This window comes from Mytilus galloprovincialis, chromosome 1 (assembly GCF_965363235.1).
Source record: "Mytilus galloprovincialis chromosome 1, xbMytGall1.hap1.1, whole genome shotgun sequence".
NCBI classification, from domain to species: domain Eukaryota; kingdom Metazoa; phylum Mollusca; class Bivalvia; order Mytilida; family Mytilidae; genus Mytilus; species Mytilus galloprovincialis.
In genome coordinates this window covers 114,876,302-114,897,458 of record NC_134838.1, presented here as the reverse complement: position 1 = coordinate 114,897,458, position 21,157 = coordinate 114,876,302, and the positions used below count along the sequence as shown (strand labels likewise).

The following is a 21,157-nucleotide window of genomic DNA, read 5'->3' as shown; positions in this document are numbered from 1 at the left end:
GAAGTATTCGTTTTAATTTTTAACATTTCCGTACGAAATTTGTAATAATCTAGCGGGCTGCACAAACATGTCAAAATAAATTGTTTTGATTGAACTGATATTTTTAACTGGAATGGCAGATGGAATTGTGGTTATCTTCCTTTGAAACACTTATGATACACTGAAATTAACTCTGACAAACTAATCAACAAAGAAATAATTATTAATATAAGTTTATTTTTTATCAATAGACAATAATTTCCTTTAATTAGGCTCATGAGTCAAGTCGTGAAGTCATGCCAGTAAAATAAATGTTATTGTATTATCAGAAATAACATTTCTTTAATATTGAGAGAAAAGAAATAAACTGAAGATGTGTGATGAGTTATTTACAAAGCGTGTTCCAATTTTATTCAAGAGTCCAGACAGGGAGGACAGGTAAACTTTTCCACGGCATACACATGACGCAGGGCAGTGGGAGAACCTCAGTAGCTTAAAGTCCCTGTCATGTAAAATTGGCACCATGTTTTTTGTCCAAAAAAATTGAAATGTCAGCCGTGTTTACTCAAGATGATTTTTTTCATTTAGCGGAAGTAAAATCCTGTCCAAATATCTACTACTGTCCTACCTTTTATTGTGTTTGCACTGTATAATCCTGACCTTCACATTTTCAAGATTATTTACATTGTAAAACCGCCATCTTGGTTTCTATGAGGATCCCTTATTCCATAACATTCGTTACTCCCCAGTAATATATTGTCGTTGATGATACAATTTCCCGCTCTTTTTACGTAAAGCTCTGAGAGACACAAGAAAATGGAGAGCATGTGGAACTCCTTGGCAACAATTCTGGTAGTAACAATGTCGGATTCCACCATATCGTAAAGGTTTAACTTAAACACCCCTTCAGGCGAAATGGAGTCTTCCATAATATGAGGCAGGCATTACCTGTGAATGGGGAAGAAGTTTGTTTAAATTATTTTTTTTGTACTTTAAATATTAATTTGTTAAAAAAAAGATACGGAAATACCGTAACGTTTCCAATTTTGGTTCTGTTGTTAGGGATTTTACTTGTGACGTTATTTAAGTTATGACGTCATGTTCAATGTAAACAAAGAAACGCAATGCATCAGGTAGGCCTAACGTTTATTCATACCAAAGACAAAGAATGATTAAAAATGAAATATTGGTATTGTGTTCCTTGAGTTCCTATATTTTACTAGACTGCTAATCAAAGTCTCACGACAACAAGACCGGTCTAAGGAAGTAGAGTTATGTGTTCTGCGCAGATCCGGAAATTAAAAAACACGACAAAAAAAAATTGAACGATTTTGAGTTCATTAGTACAATGAAAAATTCGGGAAATTTTCCCGATTTTTTTTTTTTTTTTTTTTATTGAATTTTCTACTGTAATAGGGGACTTCGTCCCCATATTATCGTTTTTAGTTGTCTCCCTTTAAATATTTAAAGAGTTAGGAATGGGGTTCCTCATAGAATTATCGTAAGAAAATAGGTGATAAGATACGAAGTGAAATACTTCTCTCACTCTGAGTCTTAGTGACTGCTGTGGAAAGTAAACTTGGAATTGTTAGTACAAAAATAAAACACAATAGGCCTAAGTACATTGTTCATACACTTAACTGGGATTGGCTATTTTGTAACTATTCAGATTACGTAAATTACATTTTTCATGTGCAGTTGAATTAGTTTTGAAAAGAATATTATCCAGCTACATGTATACATGCGTCAATGAAAAATGGCAATCGTATCCCTCAGAGCAATCTGCTCTTTGATTTTAGCATGTTATCCGAACCAATCAAATCATAAACTTTTCGGGTCTAAATAGGGTACTCCCATATGGCAATAAATAACAGAAAAATATTTATTAAAATAATGATTCATAAATAATTATTTTCCTTATAATGCTCCTTTAGACAATGCTGTGTATTCATGACCTTCCGTGAGTAGCCAAGTTGTCTTTTGTAGGCTAGCCTTTACCAATATCTTGTTTAAAATTTTATCTGATCCCGAAGGGCCAAGTGAGCTTTTCCCATCACTTTGCGTCCGTCGTCCGTCATCGTTAACTTTTACAAAAATCTTCTCCTCTGAAACTACTGGGCCAAATTAAACCAAACTTGGCCACAATCATCATTGGGGTATCTAGTTTAAAAAATGTGTGGCGTGACCCGGCCAACCAACCAAGATGGCCGCCATGGCTAAAAATAGAACATAGGGGTAAAATGGGGTTTTTGGCTTATAACTCAAAAACCAAAGCATTTAGAGCAAATCTGACGCGGGGGTAAAATTGTTTATCAGGTCAAGATCTATCTGCCCTGAAATTTTCAGATGAATCGAACAACCCGTTATTGGGTTGCTGCCCCTGAATTGATAATTTTAAGGAAATTTTGCTGTTTTTGGTTATCTTGAATATTATTATAGATAGAGATAAACTGTTAACAGCAATAATGTTAAGCAAAGTAAGATTTACAAATAAGTCAACGTGACCAAAATGGTCAGTTGACCCCTTTAGGAGTTATTGCCCTTTATAGTCAATTTTTAACCATTTTTCGTAAATCTTAGTTATCTTTGACAGAAATCTTCTCCTCTGAAACTACTGGGCCAAATTAATCCAAACTTGGCCACAATCATCTTTGGGGTATATAATTTAAAAAATGTGTCTGGTGACCCGTCCATCAAATCAAGATGGCCGCCACAGCTAAAAATAGAACATAGGGGTAAAATGTAGTTTTTGGCTTATAACTCAAAAACCAAAGCATTTAGAGCAAATCTGACAGGGATAAAATTGTTTATCAGGTCAAGATCTATCTGCCCTGAAATTTTCAGATGAATCAGACAACCCGTTGTTGGGTTGCTGCCCCTGAATAGGTATTTTAAGGAAATTTTGCTGTTTTTGGTTATTATCTTGAATATTATTATAGATAGAGATAAACTGTAAACAGCAATAATGTTCAGCAAAGTTAGATTTACAAATAAGTCAACATGACCGAAATGGTCAATTGACCCCCTAAGGAGTTATTGTCCTTTTCTAGTCAATTATTAACAATTTTCATAAAATGTGTAAATTTTTATTAACATTTTCCCCTGAAACTACTGGGCCAAGTTCATTATAGATAGAGATAATTGTAAGCAGCAAGACTGTTTAAGTAAAGTAAGATGTACAAACACATCACCATCACCAAAACACACTTTTGTCATGAATCCATCTGCTTCCTTTGTTTAATATTCACATAGACCAAGGTGAGCGACACAGGCTCTTTAGAGCCTCTAGTTTAAAATTGGTTCAGTTATTGCTTTCAAAGAATGAAATATTTGAGACTTTTTATGCAATCAACATGATCAATTTGCAATTTTCCTCCTTGAAAAAAATTTGATTATTTACAAAAATAATCTTGTTACATCATCATAACATGTAAATGTACATCATTAGCTTGATTAAGTTTTACATGTATTTTACTGTCTTGATTTTAATTGATGCAATAAATCAAAATGTGTTTAGTTGGTACCACCCTAGGGGTTAAGCTAGGAAGTCTCCTTTCCTTCAATCATTTCCTTTTGGTGAATAAAAATAATTTACCAAGTTCATGATCCAACAAAGTTTTAAGTTTAGTTGTTAGGAATTAAAGTGACCCTGGCTCATTTGACTCTATAGTCTAAGATTGTCTTCAATATACCATTTATTTAATTACCAGTCAGGTTAAATATTTTGAAAAATGTAATACTGATGATAATTATAGATTATGGATTGATGTCAGACATTGTCACATGTATGCCAGTTTTGTATGATTTTCTTTAATATTGCACTTGGGTTTTTGGATTGTATAATGCAAGGAGTAAATTGTGACCTTCATGACCTTGGTTGAAATTACAAGTATATATAAATGAAATGTACAAATGTACATGTATTAGATTTTGTTTATACATGTATTTGTAATTTTTGGCATCAAACAAATGAGAGATAATTAGGAATAAACGAATTTGTTTAACCATGTAATAATTACATGTACATTACATATTTTTTATATTCTTCAGGAGAGAACATGTTTATTTGAAGATGGAACTTCAAACCCTGTCCTCACCTCTCCACAAAAAGGTAAAATCAAATTACACTGTTCTCTTTTTTATTTTGTACAGAACAAAAAAAAAAAAAAAAAAATTCAATAGATGTTTTAAATTTTTGTGTAAGATATTTACCGGATATTATTTATACATGTACTTATTCTATACTGTTTTCAATAGCCTTTTACAATGTTCACACTTAAATGGCTGGATGGTTGATTACTGGTATACTTCTGGGGCTGACTGTTCATGGAAAGGTTATGTTACATGCATCACCTCTGTATACAACGAAGTCAATGGAAGTAGTCATATACAATGCACTTAAAATTTTGGTTCTAATAGAAAATAAGACAACAGTGCTATGAGCATGATGATAAACAATGTGACAGACAGATAAACTTTCCACATATGATTTAAATTATTTAAATCTTTAAATTCAGAATACAATGTCATAAATATTTATTGTAAACTTATTATTAATTTCTATTATTTTAGGAGCTGGTAGTAAGACTGACAGATGAGAGGGATTTATTTTTCTTGTACACATTAAGATTAGGTGAAGAAGATTTTCAGAGGTAAAATACTCATATTTGTTTGTTTTCATGTAGAATGTTTAACAAAATATTTAGGAAAATTTCCTAAATTATATTTTGTGTTCCATACATTTAACCTAGGATGATGAGATACAGTATGAATGATGTTTAAGTAGTGCACATAAAACCTGTATTCAGTCCTGTGAAGCCATCTATCAATTTTTGTTTAATATTTAACATGATATGATAATATGATAATAGATTATATATAAAACATGAACTATTTATTATGTGCAAGTTCATTTAAATTTCATTTTTTTTCTGTTTGTAGTTTGAAAACTCAGCAAGGTTTGTTGGTGGATTTTGCTGCTTTTCCTCAGAAGTTTGTAGATCTGTTAGAAATGTGCATACGTGAAGAACACAAGGAAATGCCTAAGTAAGCCAAGATAAGTTTGTAAAAGGAGTTTGCTTCTCAGTTTCAAAATAATTAACTTTTCAAAACATTAGTTTATATTGATAGATGATAAATAAAGTTATCAAAAAAGAAAAAAAACCCATAAAGGACAATGTGCTTGTTTTCGAGATAATAGCCATTGAACACATGTTGAAATTTTGGCCGGAAAATATTCTTTCTTGACTTCATAGCTTTATCATGGACAAATTTAAGTTTTCAAAAACTATTAAAAAATAATCAAAATTTTATAAGACTTTCACAGATGGCTTATCATTATACATATAAAAGATTTAAAAACAGAAAAATGGGGGTCAATGGGCAAATTTTTTTAAGGCATTCAAATAGATTAAACCAGAGGAATTCGAAAATCTGACAAATTCCAAAACATGACAAGCGAACTTCCTTAAGACCAATGATCAGATTATTTTTTCTATAAATGTTTTTATATCATACATTAAATTATGAAATAAAATAGTGTATGACATAGGGAAATATATCTTCATATATCCATTGGTCTTCAACAGGTTTACCAGATACTTAAAGCATGGGTTTCATTAGGGAGCAATAATTCAGTTCTACTGGTTATACATATTAAACACTGCACTCTGCATGTGAAGAAAACTATATATTAATATAAGTACATGTACACATGTATAAAGAACTGAATAAATAGACTTTTTTTTCTGTCCACTGCTCTAAAAAAAGTCCAATAAAACACAATTACTAACAAAACAATATTTTTTATGTTCTTTGGGAAAAAATATCTTTGTGTTTTATAAAAAAGAATATGACCTGTTGATAAATACTTTTGGTGATCAAATTTCTTTCTCATTTGATTGTCAATTTGATATTTTGCAGATTTATCTTGCATTTTGTAAGTCAAGGTAGTTACACTAATGAGAGAACTACAGGAATGTTAAATGTTATAGAGACAAATCCATTCAAACATCTTACTCATCTTAGTCTCAAGTTTATACCAGGAACAGATTCAGATGTCAAGAAATATCTGGCAGATTGCCTTAAACAACTAAAGGTAATATTTCATAGATGTTAAAAATAGTTTTACGATAAAATTACATTCATATTTGATTCGTATTCTGTTTGTAATTTTAGTACTGGTTTGACAGTGTTGATAACTTTATGAATAAAGAATACTGTTGTTCACTGCATCATGCTATACTTAGGATTTATCTAGATATGTAGAGGTCATATTTTTCTATCATCTTTCTGTAATTTGAAGGTTGCTTTAATCAGAAAATGAAAATACATATATTTTACTTTAAAATCTATCAAGAACGGTGCCTAAAACAATTTCTGTTATATATCTTATTAAGTAGACTACAGAATTTATTCAGATGTGTCAAACAAATGGTAAAAAAATATGTGATCATCGCGCAGAAAATTGTGAAATCAAATGTATTTGGATATTTGTTTTGTCCAAGTATTTGTAATGGACGTTGATTACTTCACAGTAAGTTAACCATTATTTATGGAAATTATTTGCTACAATCAAAACAGTATATAAAACAAACATTTAACAAAAGTAACTATTATTGAAATTAAAAGTATGTATATTTCAGGATACCAATGCATTACTACAACAGAGGTTAGAGCATACAGATACAGATCTCAATCAAAGACTGCAACAAACACAAGAGGTAGGAAAATATATATTCTGGAACTTAAAAGGTAAAGGAGCATAGCTTGTTAACAAGAAAACATAGTTGCAAACAAAATTCTTTAAAAAGTAGAAATTTTCTTAGTTTAGCATGTAAAATTTTAATATTTTTTTTATACACAATGATGTAATATAACAAAAAGAGCTAAATAAATATAGATTGAAAGTTTGTACGATAATTTTCTTATAGAATTGAATCAAAGCAGAGCATAATCTCAAAATTCTTTTGATTTAATACTATAATGAATAAAAACATATAGGTGTTATTTTTAATACAGTCTAATTATTCATCAATTCAGTTTAAAAATGAATCATAAAAATATTTATTAAGATCATACTTCCCTAAGATAATTTAGCAGTTATACTATGGGTGTGCTATTTGTGCATGTCTGATTTTGTGGATGCTTTTGCTTGCCACATTGCCTATTTTGTTTATTCAAAATTTCCACTAAATTCTGCTGAATGAATATTTATGTTCTGTTGATCTATTGTGTGCATTTTCAAAACAAATATTTCTTGTAATTTTACAGACATTAAGCAGTAAGACAATAGAACTAGATAACCATAAAGCTGAATGGTCAGCCAGATTAAATGAAATGTCGGCTAAACATAAAAATGAAATGGCAACAGAAAAAGAAAAGATGCTGCAGGTACATTATATAGTAAAACATTGGTTTAACCATGTTAATATTGTATTGTAGGGAATCTGCTTAAAATGATATATAATATCTTTGAAAGTGTGAGCACAGAGTTTGGAATGTGACAGCCTTTCCAAGTCACCAAATAGAATTTTGAAGATTTTGGGGTAAAATTTCAAAAACCATACACCAAAGCTTAATGAATAATCAACCAACGATATGAATCAATTTTTCAATTCTGTAAGGAACAACCGAATTACAAATGGTCCTATACATATTGAAATAGTGACTGTCCCATTTGCATTTTATATCCCCATGAGCATACTAATAATATTAGGTTCTTGAATTTTGACACGACCTTTCAGTTATATTTGTATTGGCTATATTCACAAATCTAAACATGATAAATTTTGCTTATCAGTTATAAAGCTTAACACTTTTAGACATTTTAAAGAATAAGAGCTGTATAATAATATTGTGTTCACATTTCCTTTCTTATACAATTTGCTAATTTCAATGAATTTAGAACAAACAGTTCTTGGTCACGGATTTGAAAGAAGTGTTTTCTATTGATAGATGCAGAGTAATTTCCAACAGAAACAGGAGCGAGATAGAAAAGATTTAGAACAAGCACACATGAAGATTGTAAAGCAATTAGAATCACGCTTGTATGAATTTGAAGGATCTAATAAGGTTTGTTTAGACTGAAAGAAACAGTGGCAATTATTGGCCTAAATTTAGTGCATATTTTACGTTACCATATGTGATCTTAAAGTTGCCCTTACATGATTGAAGTTAAAGAAGTTCAGAAAGAAAAACCACTGCTATTCAAAAAGTAACCATGATAACAATCCATGACGTAATTATTATATTTTGTAGATATAACGTAAGGGTACCCAAATTGCACCGAGTACCCAAATTGCACCTATTTAGAAAAATTAGCAGCGGGAATCTTACAAGATTTCCTAGAGACTAAACAATTTGTATTTTTATGATTTGATATTATGCACGTCTTTCAACATAGGTAAACATATTTAGATATACACAAAACGTTCACAGTATTTATCAACAGATGGCCTGTTTACTGAAAAAGCAAAATGTACGAAAACGTCACCAGGCGACGTCATCAAAACGTCATCTTTTTAAAATTAGCAAATACAATATATTATAAGTATCTATTTCGTAAAATATGAAGAGTAAGCATGGACTAATATCCAATTGTTTAAAATATTTGAAGAAATTAAACAAAAGCTCGGTTATTAGACTTTTGATGATGTGAATTTAAGCATGGATTCAATTTGGGTACTCCTCATTACAGAATCATGGATAGTTTGGAGGTTGATTCAAACCCATTTTTTTATGACTCAATATGGATTCAAAATTAAATTGGTGTACCTATACAATAAGGAAGGATAGGGCTACAAAATAAACACAGTATGGACATTTTTTTCTTGATCTTAAAAAAACTTAGGTGAAAAAACTGTCAAAATAGGTGCAATTTGGGTACCGTCACGTTACTGATTTTCCTTGTGTTATATTTATTTTGAGTATATTTTGGATTAGAAAAGTATGATGGCACACCAACTTTATATTTGGTTGGAAGATGTCTATGTATTTTACTTAAAAGAAACATTCTCTAAATTTTATAACTATTTTCCCAATGTTTTCACAAAGGAATTATGGATATAAAACTGCATCAAATCAGTTATTTCTCCATTTTCATGAAATATGTGCATATTATGTTAATAAATTAAAAGTCTTATATCATTTGCATATCTACAAATACTTGAATGCAATAGGTTCCTTAGATTTTCTTTTTCTTGATTTACCTTGTTGAAGTTTTTCAACCTATATTCATGTGCAACACATAAAGCTGAAATTTAAAGAAAAAAAGTAGCAACTGTTTGGGTTGAGAATGTTAAGGATTTAAATTTTTTTAAAGGTTGTTGTTCTGTTAACTTTGCAGATGCACATACACAAACTTAACAAATGAAAATATCTGATGTTCTGAACATACACAAACTTAACAAATGAAGATATCTGATGTTCTGAACATACACAAACTTAACAAATGAAGATATCTGATGTTCTGAACATACACAAACTTAACAAATGAAGATATCTGATGTTCTGAACATACACAAACTTAACAAATGAAGATATCTGATGTTCTGAACATACACAAACTTAACAAATGAAGATATCTGATGTTCTGAACATACACAAACTTAACAAATGAAGATATCTGATGTTCTGAACATACACAAACTTAACAAATGAAGATATCTGATGTTCTGAATATACATAATGTCTTTTTTTCGATAATTCTTAAGAATGATTGTTGCTATTTTAGGTGTCTATTTTATTGTATTTATATCATAGGATCTAACAGACAGGAAATATAAAGCTGAGTCTTCTATAAGAGAGTTGAAATCTAAATTATCTTCTCTTGAAGAGGAACATTTGAGGGCAAAACAGGAACTTCAGAGTTTACGGAAACAAAATACTACATTGGACAGTGAATATCATGAACAAGAAAAGTTAATAAACCAAATGAGAACTAAGTTAGCTGTGTTAGAACAGGAGATGAAGGATAAGGAAAATCTTATAGCAAAATCTTCTGATTTGTTAGGATCAGAACAGGACCAAAAGGTATCTTATTAAAGTAAAAATCTTGATTACAGAAATATTACTGTCTGTATCTCATATGTATTGATTGATTTTTTTAACTGTATCTTAACTAATCTTTGGTTGATAACAAAAGCCAGTTTTGGATTCTGCGTTTTAAAATATTTGCCAAGAGTGGTTTGATTAAAGTTTATTGCCGACATTAAAATTTAAAGGCTATAAAGTCTACAAATTGTAACATCTTTTGAACATCACTTAGTTTCATGTAAAATTCTCGGTAACTGATACTTCCACCAAGTTTTGAAATACCTTTATATCCTATACATGAACAGAGGTATGAAGTTGATAAAAATATCAAAACATGGTACACACAATTCTATTGAAATATTTTATTGTATGTATGACACCAGGTTTTATTATTTATTTTACATTCATTGTTTTACATTCATTATTTTACATTCATTATATATTCATTATTTGTTTTACAGAGAAAATATGAAGAAGAATTAGATGGTAGAGTGAGAGAAAAACAGAGACTAGAAAATAAAGTTAAAGCAATGTCAGAGGAACTCATGAAGGGAAATGAAATAATAAAAAAATTACAAGGAGAAATTAAAAATTATCATGCTAAGGTTATTATGATTAATGAAATGTTTTTATGCCCGACCTAGGGGCAATATGTTTTTCGGTCTGTGCAACTGTTTGTTCGTCCGTCTGTCTGTCCTTCTGTCCTGCTTTAGGTTAAAATTTGATGAAGTTGATGTCCAATCAATTTTAAACTTGAACACATGTTCCCTATGATATGATCCGTATAATTGTATTGGAAATTTGAGTTTTGACCCAATTTTCATGGTCCACTAAACAGAGAAAATGATAGTGCAAGTTGGGCATTGGTATACTATTGACACATTCTTGTTTGTCATGTTATGTGCTTTAAATAATGTTCAAAATTGTGAAACAGCGATGAAAATTTCATGAAATATAAATGTAAAAACAGCAAGGGCTTAAATAAAATTCTGTATCTAAAAGAATTTGTAATAACTTAAAAAAAATAAAAAAAAGTACAGTAAACCTCATTTTTTTAGTAGTAGGCAAACAAAGGATTAGAGAAATAGATGCATCACTAAAGAACAGTCCTCTTTAATTTTTTTTTTTAGAAATGTATGCTATACGTTGTAAGTTGAAATGAAAAAAATAACAATTGTTACTTATATGATTTGCTTTGTTTTAGATCAAATTGAGAAATCAGATTGCCACAGAACAAGAAAAACTTTTAGGTGATAAAGACCATGAACTAGAAAAGTTACGTCAAGATTTAGCAACAACGAAAAATACTCTCAAGACCACAGATGATGAGGTTTGTCAGACAATTACTTACAGGTTTTGCTTAAAATTATGAGTATATTAAATATTTCACTACTTTTAGCTAAATTGATTCTTGTCAAGCCTTCAACTTTAGTCTAAAAAAGCGAGACTAAGTTCCATCATCGTCGGTGTCGTCAGCGACGGTGTCCGCAAATATTCACTCTGTGGTTAAAGTTTTTGAAATTTTAATAACTTTCTTAAACCATACTTGATTTCTACCAAACTTAGACAGAATCTTGTTTATGATCATAAGATAGTATCCAGAAGTAACTTTTGTGAAAATAAAATTCCATTTTTTCTGATTTTACTTATATATGGACTTAGTTTTTCTGCGGTTAAAGTTTTTAAAATTGTAATAACTTTCTTAAACTATACTGGATTTCTACCAAACGTGGACAGAAGCTTGTTTATGATCATAAGATAGTATCCAGAAGTAAATTTTGTAAAACAATAAATCCATTTTTTCCATATTTTACTTTAAATGGACTTGGATTTTCTGCCAGGAAACAACACATTCACTCGGTGGTTAAATTTTAATTTTTTTTATAACTTTCTTATACTATTTTAATTTGTACCAAACTTGGACAGAAGCTTGTTTGCGATCAAAATCTAGTAGCTAGAAGGAAATTTTGTTAATATTTTGTACCTGTGTATCTGTATTTTACTTATAAATGGACTTAGTTTTTCTTCCAGTTAACATTACATCCAGTCTGCGGTTAAAGTTTTTAAAACATTTATTAGATTCATTAACTATCCTGGATTTTTACCGAACTTGGACAGAAGCTTCTTACAATCAAAAGATAGTATCAAGCGGAATATTTTTATTGATTTTTTCCCTCATTTTTGTTGAGCCTGCAATTTACAGCAAAAGTAGGCGAGACACTGGGTTCCGCAGAACCCTTACAAATTTTTTGTTGTATGAAAATCACTGAAAAGGCTATTCAATATTGACAAATCACTGCATTCTCCTTCATATTACATCATATTTTCAGAATAAAAAGTTAAGTGAAAACTTAGAGACAACTATAAAGAAGTTAGAAGAAAGTAAACAGTTGTTAAAGACAAACGAGAATGGTATGTGTATTATAAGTGAAATGTGAAAATGGTGTATGTATTGTTATAAGTGATAATGCCAATGCATTGTATTAGCATACATTTAAGTGAAGATTTATAGTTCCCATGCAAATCAGTCAATTAGAAACATGCAAGAAAAATATAAATGGTTACCAAATTATTCTTTTATATATTTATAGACAGAAATTCTTTGAACTAGGCACTTAATGAGCTTATCTGTATGTACAGGTCTACAATAAAGTTTTGGTTTGAATGTTCCTTATGAAGGTAAATGGAAATGTTTTGTGATTTAATTAGTTATCAAAGGTACCAGGATTATAATTTAGTACGCCAGACACACGTTTCGTCTACATAAGACTCATCAGTGACGCCAAACCAGTACAAAGTTGAAGAGCATTGAGGATCCATAATTCCAAAAAGTTGTGCCAAATACGGCTAAGGTAATCTATGCCTGGGATAAGAAAGTTTCAAAGTTTTGTAAATAGGAAATTTATAAAAATGACTACATTATTGATATTCATGTCAACAATGAAGTGTTGACTACTGGGCTGGTGATACCCTCAGGGTCGAAACGTCCACCAGCAGTGGCATCGACCAAGTGGTGTAAATCGTTACATGAATTTGTACCATTTTCAAAATTGTTATGATTTTATACTACTTTTTCAATTATTATTGTAATGTGTAGATAACATATGATATCATAAATTTTGCTATCAACCATTCTCAAATAAGTACTTTCAATGTACTTTATTAATGTTTTATTTTATTTAGTGATTAACTGGTTAAATAAACAGATTAACGAGACACAGATGACACATCAGAGATTAGGAACATTTGAAATGCCAGGAGCCACATCGAAATTTAGACCTACAGGAAATGCTGTGGTTTGTAAAATTATTAACAATTAAACAAATAGAAGCATGTGTTTAAATTTAAGATATACAAATGTTTATGTCTGAAAAAAATAATAATTACAATGGTAGAAATGGATATTTAACCCTTAGACTGCTAAGCGCGACTACTGTCGTTCCTATAAAGCATTCCGCTACTGCTACGTGTAACTATTTTTCGTTTCCGTAACTCCAAAACTGCGAACAGAAGACTTTTAAAGCAAGAACCACAGGGATTCCCCAGACTTTGTTTGAAATGGATAACATGAAACAGGATTTGCAATGTTTATCATTGCGCCTTATAAATGTGAATCAATATTGATCACTGACATCAATATCCAAACTTTAAGTTTGTCAAGATTATTTATTGATGAAAGCTATAACAATGAACTTGTCGTATAAATATATTTGTACATAGAAGTAAAAGTCGGCGCAGTGAAAGTCGGAAGAAAAATACTGGAAAATAGTTGCATAAAAAAGGCTGTTGGTCCGAGAAGAAACTTTTTTCTTTTGATAATCACAATAGAACTAGTTCTTAAAAAAGATTTTTAACTATATTGTTACAATTCTGAAGTCATGGATACTTTTGTAAAGTTTTTACATTGATGGATTTGTTAATAAAACATAAAAAATATTTACGTTTGTTTACCTCTATTTGCACCTGTACAGGTAATAAATGACCACAGACTCACCCAAAAATAAAATAAATAAAAAATACAGAATCTAAAATACTTTGTATATAACTTTTATCGATGAATATTCAATATTTACAAAGATACAGCAATTTTAAGTGAACATGTTTATTTCATCAGTGATTAAAATTCAGCAATACACAAAAGTACAATAGAAATGAATGCAGCAGTCTAAGGGTTAACACAAGAAAAAGACTGTGAAAGGAATATGTTTACTTCTCTCTATGAGTTTTTTTTTTTGTATTAGTACTTTTATTAACCAGATATTTGTGACAAAAATGTCGGTTATTGATTTGGGGATGTACGGCGGGCGGTCGGGCAGTCGGGCGGGCGGCAAACAAATGTTGTCCATGCATTTACTCATGATCCAAAGCTTTTAAAATTTTAATATGTTGTTACTGACAACAAAATGAAGATCAAGAATGACGATTTTGACTTTTACCGTTCAGGAGTTATGGTTCTTGAAAGATTGAAAAATGGCGTTTCCAGTCGTGTCCGTGCATTTACGCATGAACTGTTCAACCAAAGCTTCCCAAATTTTAATATGTTGTTACTGATGAAAAAACGGAGGGCAAGTTCAAGAATGACGATTTTGACTTTTACCGTTCAGGAGTTATGGTTCTTGAAAGATTGAAAAATGGCATTTCCAGTCGTGTCTGTGCATTTACGCATGAACTGTTCAATCAAAGCTTCCCAAATTTTAATATGTTGTTACTGATGACAAAATGGAGGTCAAGTTCAAGAATGTCGATTTTGACTTTTACCGTTCAGGAGTTATGGTTCTTGAAAGATCAAAAAATGGTGTTTCCATTCATGTTGTTGCATTTACTCATGAACCATTCAACTTAAGCTCTTTCAAATTTTAATATGTTGATACTGATGACAAAATGCAGGTCAAATTTGATATTGACGATTTTCATTTCATCGTTCATCAGTTATGGTTCTTGTGATATTGCCAGGACACAAATAAATGTTAATAAATCGGGTTTGCTGTCGTTGTGACAGCCTCTTGTTTGAAATATTAGGGATTTTGAAAATAATTATAAGTTAACAGTTTCTAGTTGTACAATTTGTACAATTGAAAACATACATAGATAGCTCATAATGTACAGTTGATTTTATCTTACAGCACAATTATAGTACATCTAGTTATGGTTCTGCAGGATCTCACACAGACTCACACCATTATAACTCAGGGGTAGGAGTACCAAGAAATTATCCCAACAGACAACCACAAGTAAGTTAATTATAACTCCTGTTAATAAGTATGCCACAGATAGAAACTACATCCAGTAACAAAAGTTAAAAATGGTATATATATGGAATAGATGACCAAGGATCAATCTCAAATACTGAAAAAAAGATGAAAAAACAGAACACAGTGTAAAAAATTATTAAAACATCCCCCCCAAAAATGCATTAGTCAAGCTTGAAACCACATTTGTTTACATATATTGTTAAACTTTTGTGTATTGCATATCCTTAAAAAAATGTTAAAAGTAGATGTTGAAAAAAACCTCTGACTTGCTGTTATGATACAAGGTTTGTAAATCATTTTTCATTTTTCTTAAGTACTACTCATTTTGGAATATAATGATATTTTTTTTTTAATTTGTCAAACAAATGGAAACTTTAAGGTAGAGCTACTTTACATGAAATAAACTATACTTTTGTTATGAAGTGTTATAATTATTCAAATGAACTGAAGTCAGTTGTAAGTTCATTGGATAATGTGTTAAAAATATTACAACAATCCAACTCAAGCAATTTTTTTCAGGTGCAATACAACCCAGGAAATCCTAGGAGAACTACAATACCTCAGCCATCAGGAAGTAGAGGTGGTCCCCCTCCTCCCATTCCAGAGGAGATAAGACCTCACCACCACTCACCTGCTTCCAACCATTCAGGAGGAGATAAAGAAAAGTAAGTAACCTCAGCCACTTGTATAATATACTATGACAATCCACAAGTACTAGTGGTTCTTAGACTATGTTATATCAGAGGAACCAAGACAACTATCTTGAATCTTTGAACACTTTGACCAATATTATTTAACAATGAAGGAGATATACCATATCTAGTTACCATTTAGATCTGACCAGTCCATGACCAACCCTTGCCCAACTTGAATAAACTTAGGAATTCCTAAGCTTTTAGTAGAATAGTTGTATTTGAATTTGAATTCTTATAATATAGTGATGTCCCAATTTTGGTTATTCTCTAATTTTACTAGAAATTTTATCATGGTGTAGTAAGTTACCTTTATTGCAATGAGCATCTTTAATATAAAGTGATTGACAACAATTAAAGTTATCTAACAAAGACTTATAAATGAGAAAATAATGAAAATAGATAATTTCCATTAAATTTCAATGGCAATTGACCCAGAATAAATGTTTCTGATGTTAAACACATGAATATGCTTGACTTTATAATAAATACTATTATTTTCTGCTTTCAGTGACCCACCTTTAGACCCCAAGTATTTACAGAAAAGTGATGATGCAATACACATCCGAGGACTAGGACCTAGGACACATTCTCCTCCTACAATATCTAGTTCGGCACCAAATCTGAACTCTGCCCGACTTAGTCAGCAGGGTATTGTACCAAGGACTACACAACCTCCTCTTGCCTCAGCTTATTTTCCAGGTCAAAAAATGTCTTGATGTTTAAAAGATATTTTTTAGATTTATAAAATATCAATTTTGCCAGTGTCGTACACAAACAATTCTAGTCGGTTCAGAACCTTGACTAGAATAACACATTCATTTCTGTAACAGTTCACATCTTGCAGAATAACAAGGAGTCAATTCTCAACTTTATATGCTTCAATTCAAACGCTCTACCAATATGTTCTAGTGTTATTTGAAGAGGATACATTTTAGTGACAATATTATTATCTTGTGTGAAACAACAACAAAAAAAGTGGATTCAAGAATGATTATAAATCTAGCTTATTTAACTTTATGCTTTCCAATGTACATCTAAAAACTTCATACAGTATAGACCTTTCCCAGAAAGAAATAAGAAAATATTGTTGAAAGACTACAAAAATAAATAATGTATGGTTGGTTAGGATTTTGATGACATTTTCAAATTTATTTTGAAATAGGTTTACATAGTATTAAATTTTTGCAGCTTGCTGGACATAGGGATTACTATTTGAGGCTACGATGTAAATTATTTATATAAAGCTTTATTTTCCTGAAGGGAGATTGACCTAGATGTATCATATTTCTATGCAGATGCCTTTTGTTACAAAGTTTTACTCTATCAGGCTATGAGCATTGCTCTTGGCCTCATTTTCATAGTTCAAAGACTACTTTAAAAAAAAATTACCAGGTAGTTTTTTGTTATGTGAAATAATTGCCTATTATGAGTAACTATATTTGATCCTTGCAAGGCCTCAAATTCCATCAGACAGTTTTCCCCTGACTTTGACTTCGTTTCATGGTTCATTGACCAGAGTTAAGTTTTCATTTCTATCTCAGATGGTATAAATAATATATCAACTAGATGGTGTATGGTTGATTGTAAGGTGTACATGTCTATTGACTGGATTTATCTTACATTGAAATCATTTACATAGATCATTAATGAATTAAAGTTTATTTGATACATGTACATGTACTAAAACCTTCATATTACAGACTCAACATAAATTCAATCATAATCAACAAAACAGGGAAGCAATTTTAGGGTGTGCACTCTTGTTTCAATCTGACATTTTGTGTCCTACAAATAATTTTGATATAACTAATAATATGGAATAACTTCTTTTTCATATAACCTTAAAAGTTATGACCCCTTCAACTTGCATTATTTATTTTTTAACATCAGATTTAAGACAATTTTCATAATTTATAATAGTTTTAGCATAGATAGTTTTAGTCCCAGTTATATGTAAAAAGCCACTGGAATCAAAGAATTGTGTCATGGGATTCATTTTAAACTGGTAATTTTGGACCCCAGGTTACAGCCAATGTTTTACTGATGTTTTACTCTTATGTAAAGATTTGTTTTACTTAGCATTAAGGATTTTGAAAACATTTTAAATCCATTTGAGAACCAAAGTGTGTATTCTTTTTTGATATTCTGTAATAAAGATGAAATTCAAGCCATATGTTGGAAAAAGTGAATGTTGGCAGATATTAGAAACAGTGCCTGCTTAAATTTGTACATTTTCATTTATTGGCCATAAAATTTTGTTTCTATATAATGTCTATTAACATTTTTTATGAAAAATTCCACCGTATTTTAATCATATGGGTTTAGTGATTTCCAGTCCTCGACAACATTTAAAGCCTTTAAGGTTTGTTTAGCTCACTATATTAGTGAACACTGATTATTACCTAAATTCTGGATTTCCTTCTCATTACTAACTAGTTACTGTAAATTCAGAAATTATTGCGTCAATTTATTATTGCCCTTTTGTCATTTCAGAGTAAAATGCAATTTTAATTATTGCGAAATTGAGGAAAATCTAGTTTCATTCATATAAAATGTTTCAATGTAAGTTTAAATTAATGTGATTGTAACCCTGTTGCATTTTTCGCAATAATAAAAACATGGCAATAATTGCTGAATTTACAGTTGGTATTAGAATGCGTTTGTTGTGGATGTTATTTCCTGGAGGGACTTAAGATGGAGGGGAAACACAATTTAGTCCACTACACTATTTGCACCTAGTTTTCAGTTGAATTATTTTGATGTGAATAATGACTTTGTTACACAGAAGGATGTGTTTTAGAAAAATAAGAGGTTATTGAGGTGCTTTCCTTACAGCCTGATAACCAAAATCAGATTTATGACATTGAATTTCACAATGTAGATAACATTTTATCACTCTGTGCACTTTCTTTAGGTATTGATGATATTTCTTTTGAAATGTTATTTATATCATTATCTTTGCTCAGGTTAAATTGTCAGTGTATAAAGAAAGGACACTTACTTCATTTTGCTATATTCTAAGGAAGACCAGGAAATCATTGATTTACAGTTATTGTTAAATCATGAAAGAGTGTAAAAAGGGATCTCTGTAGAACTAGTCTCACTATATTATTTCCATATTAACCAAAGCTAATACAGAACAAGTGGTTCAACTAACAGATCAGCAAATTCAACTTTTATGTTGCCTGCAACTTATTGAACTGTAATAAAATATCATCCAAAAATTTATTGGTCAGTAAAACAGTTGTTTATATATCAAATTTATATGATTTATTGAAGTTATATAGTTATAGGTGAGGTAATTGTTAATTCTTGGTTTATAGAGGTATTAGATATGTTATTACATCATTAACACTATTTATTAAAGATTATTGAGAGCAATTACTGACTTGTTGACATGTACTGCACTAAAGCAAATAATTGTAAATATATACAAATGTGTACATAATTTTATGTAAATGTATTAACTATTTATATAAATAATATATAATAAATTCATATACAAACTGAAATTTTGTAGTATTGATTAAATCAAGGATAAGAAAAAGACAACAACAAGCCTCATTTTCTTTTGTTCTTTTGTTTTATGTCATTCACGTTATATTGGAATATAGATGTTAATATTGACAAGTTGTTAGTTAACCTGGCCAAAGAGCTGTTGCCATCTTTATTAAATAGCATGTCTGCCAACTAACCTTTCTTTAAACCAGTACTATAAAAAGAACCTTTTAGGACAAACAAAAGTGCTTATATTATTTCAATGGAATTATTTTAACCAAATGTGAAATGTACCTGTGTCTGTTCTCTTTTTGGAATCAGGTAATATGTTTAGAAATTTATTGATTTGACCAGTTCTGACAACAGCACCTATTTGTTTGCAGGTACTTGCTCATGGATCAGTTTATCAGGATCAGATTTACAAATTGGACATAATAATCAGTCTTTTATTAAAAAGTTTGAATCCTAAGGATTCTGATATGACTTTTGATAGATCATCCTATCAAGTGAACACTAGAAAATGATAGAGAAACTACATGTTCTTAAACAAATTTCGTAAATGTTAAAATTAATTGAAAAATACAGGACCGAGTTATTCACAAAACAAATATGCAGTTTTGGGTATTCATATTAAAATGAATGACCTTCTAAACTACAACAAAAGTTCTGTTGTAAATGGACTGATGTCTTTAAAAACAACTTAAGGTTCGTCTGAAAGAATTTACAAATATGGCCATGTTTACCACATACATTTTTAAGAACAGACACACATGTGCATCAAAACAAGTTTTAAGGCAGGACAAGAACTAGATAAATACATTCATAGTGCTTAAATGTTTCAGAAATTAAATAAAAAATTGCCTCTTACATGTTTCCCTACTTGCTTTATTTTAAAACTGTCTGAAATATCCAAGAAACGTTTTTGTCTCGCCTTGACGGAGTCAAAAAGCGAGACATATGTATGCTGTTTCCGGCGGCGGCGGCGGTGACGGCGATGGAATCAACAATGTATTAGTTTGTGATTAGGTCTAGTTTATGGGGAACCACAAGTGGTAGGTCAATGATATTTTGTATTCAGTTGTATAAGCATTGGCACATCTCATTTCCATGGGTAATATTTGGTCTCTACCCTCAGTCATAGTCTAATGACTTTGAAACTTATCTTAGTTAACATGTATTAGTTTGTGATTAGATCAGTTCAAGATGAACTGCTAATTTAATGTTCAATCAATGATATTTGGTATGCAAATTTGCCAGTATTGTTCCATGGAGATCATATAGCCCGACCCCCTCTTCAAGCTTCATTGACTGAAACTTTTACATAGTTTAAAAGCTAATTTTTGTATTTAGATTTGGGAACGACTTATAACATAAGTCAATAGTATTTGGTATGCAGTTGTATTAGCATTGGCACATATAATTTACATGGAGATTGTTTAGCCACGTAACTCAGTCATGGTTCATTGACTTTGAATGTTTGCATAACTTATGTAAGATGTTAAGGTATTGCTGTTTTGATTTCTATATTTGCATAATCAAAATTACAAAAAGGCGAGACATATCTCTGTGATATCAGTTTATTATTTTTGAAACATAAAAGGCATTTATGATTTATCTTCTCATGATTAGTTATTTATCCTGATTTAGAGTAATTTCTCGCAATTTGATTGGCTGATATTGTCCTAATAAATGTCAGTA

At 30.5% G+C, this 21,157-nt stretch overlaps 1 protein-coding gene across 1 annotated transcript; it reads left to right on the top strand.

Annotated features, from left to right (window-relative positions):
- The first annotated feature begins 66 nt into the window (after positions 1-66).
- LOC143052597 (spindle assembly abnormal protein 6 homolog) lies at positions 67-19,473 on the top strand. The gene is made up of 16 exons (XM_076225664.1): positions 67-417; positions 4,030-4,090; positions 4,552-4,631; positions 4,921-5,025; positions 5,902-6,076; positions 6,624-6,701; positions 7,252-7,371; positions 7,936-8,052; positions 9,742-10,011; positions 10,476-10,619; positions 11,219-11,344; positions 12,345-12,426; positions 13,198-13,310; positions 15,138-15,245; positions 15,786-15,931; positions 16,470-19,473. Exons 1-16 carry the CDS (start codon positions 353-355, stop codon positions 16,675-16,677), a joined length of 1,998 nt encoding a protein of 665 aa, XP_076081779.1. The 5' UTR covers positions 67-352; the 3' UTR covers positions 16,678-19,473.
- Positions 19,474-21,157: the final 1,684 nt, after the last annotated feature.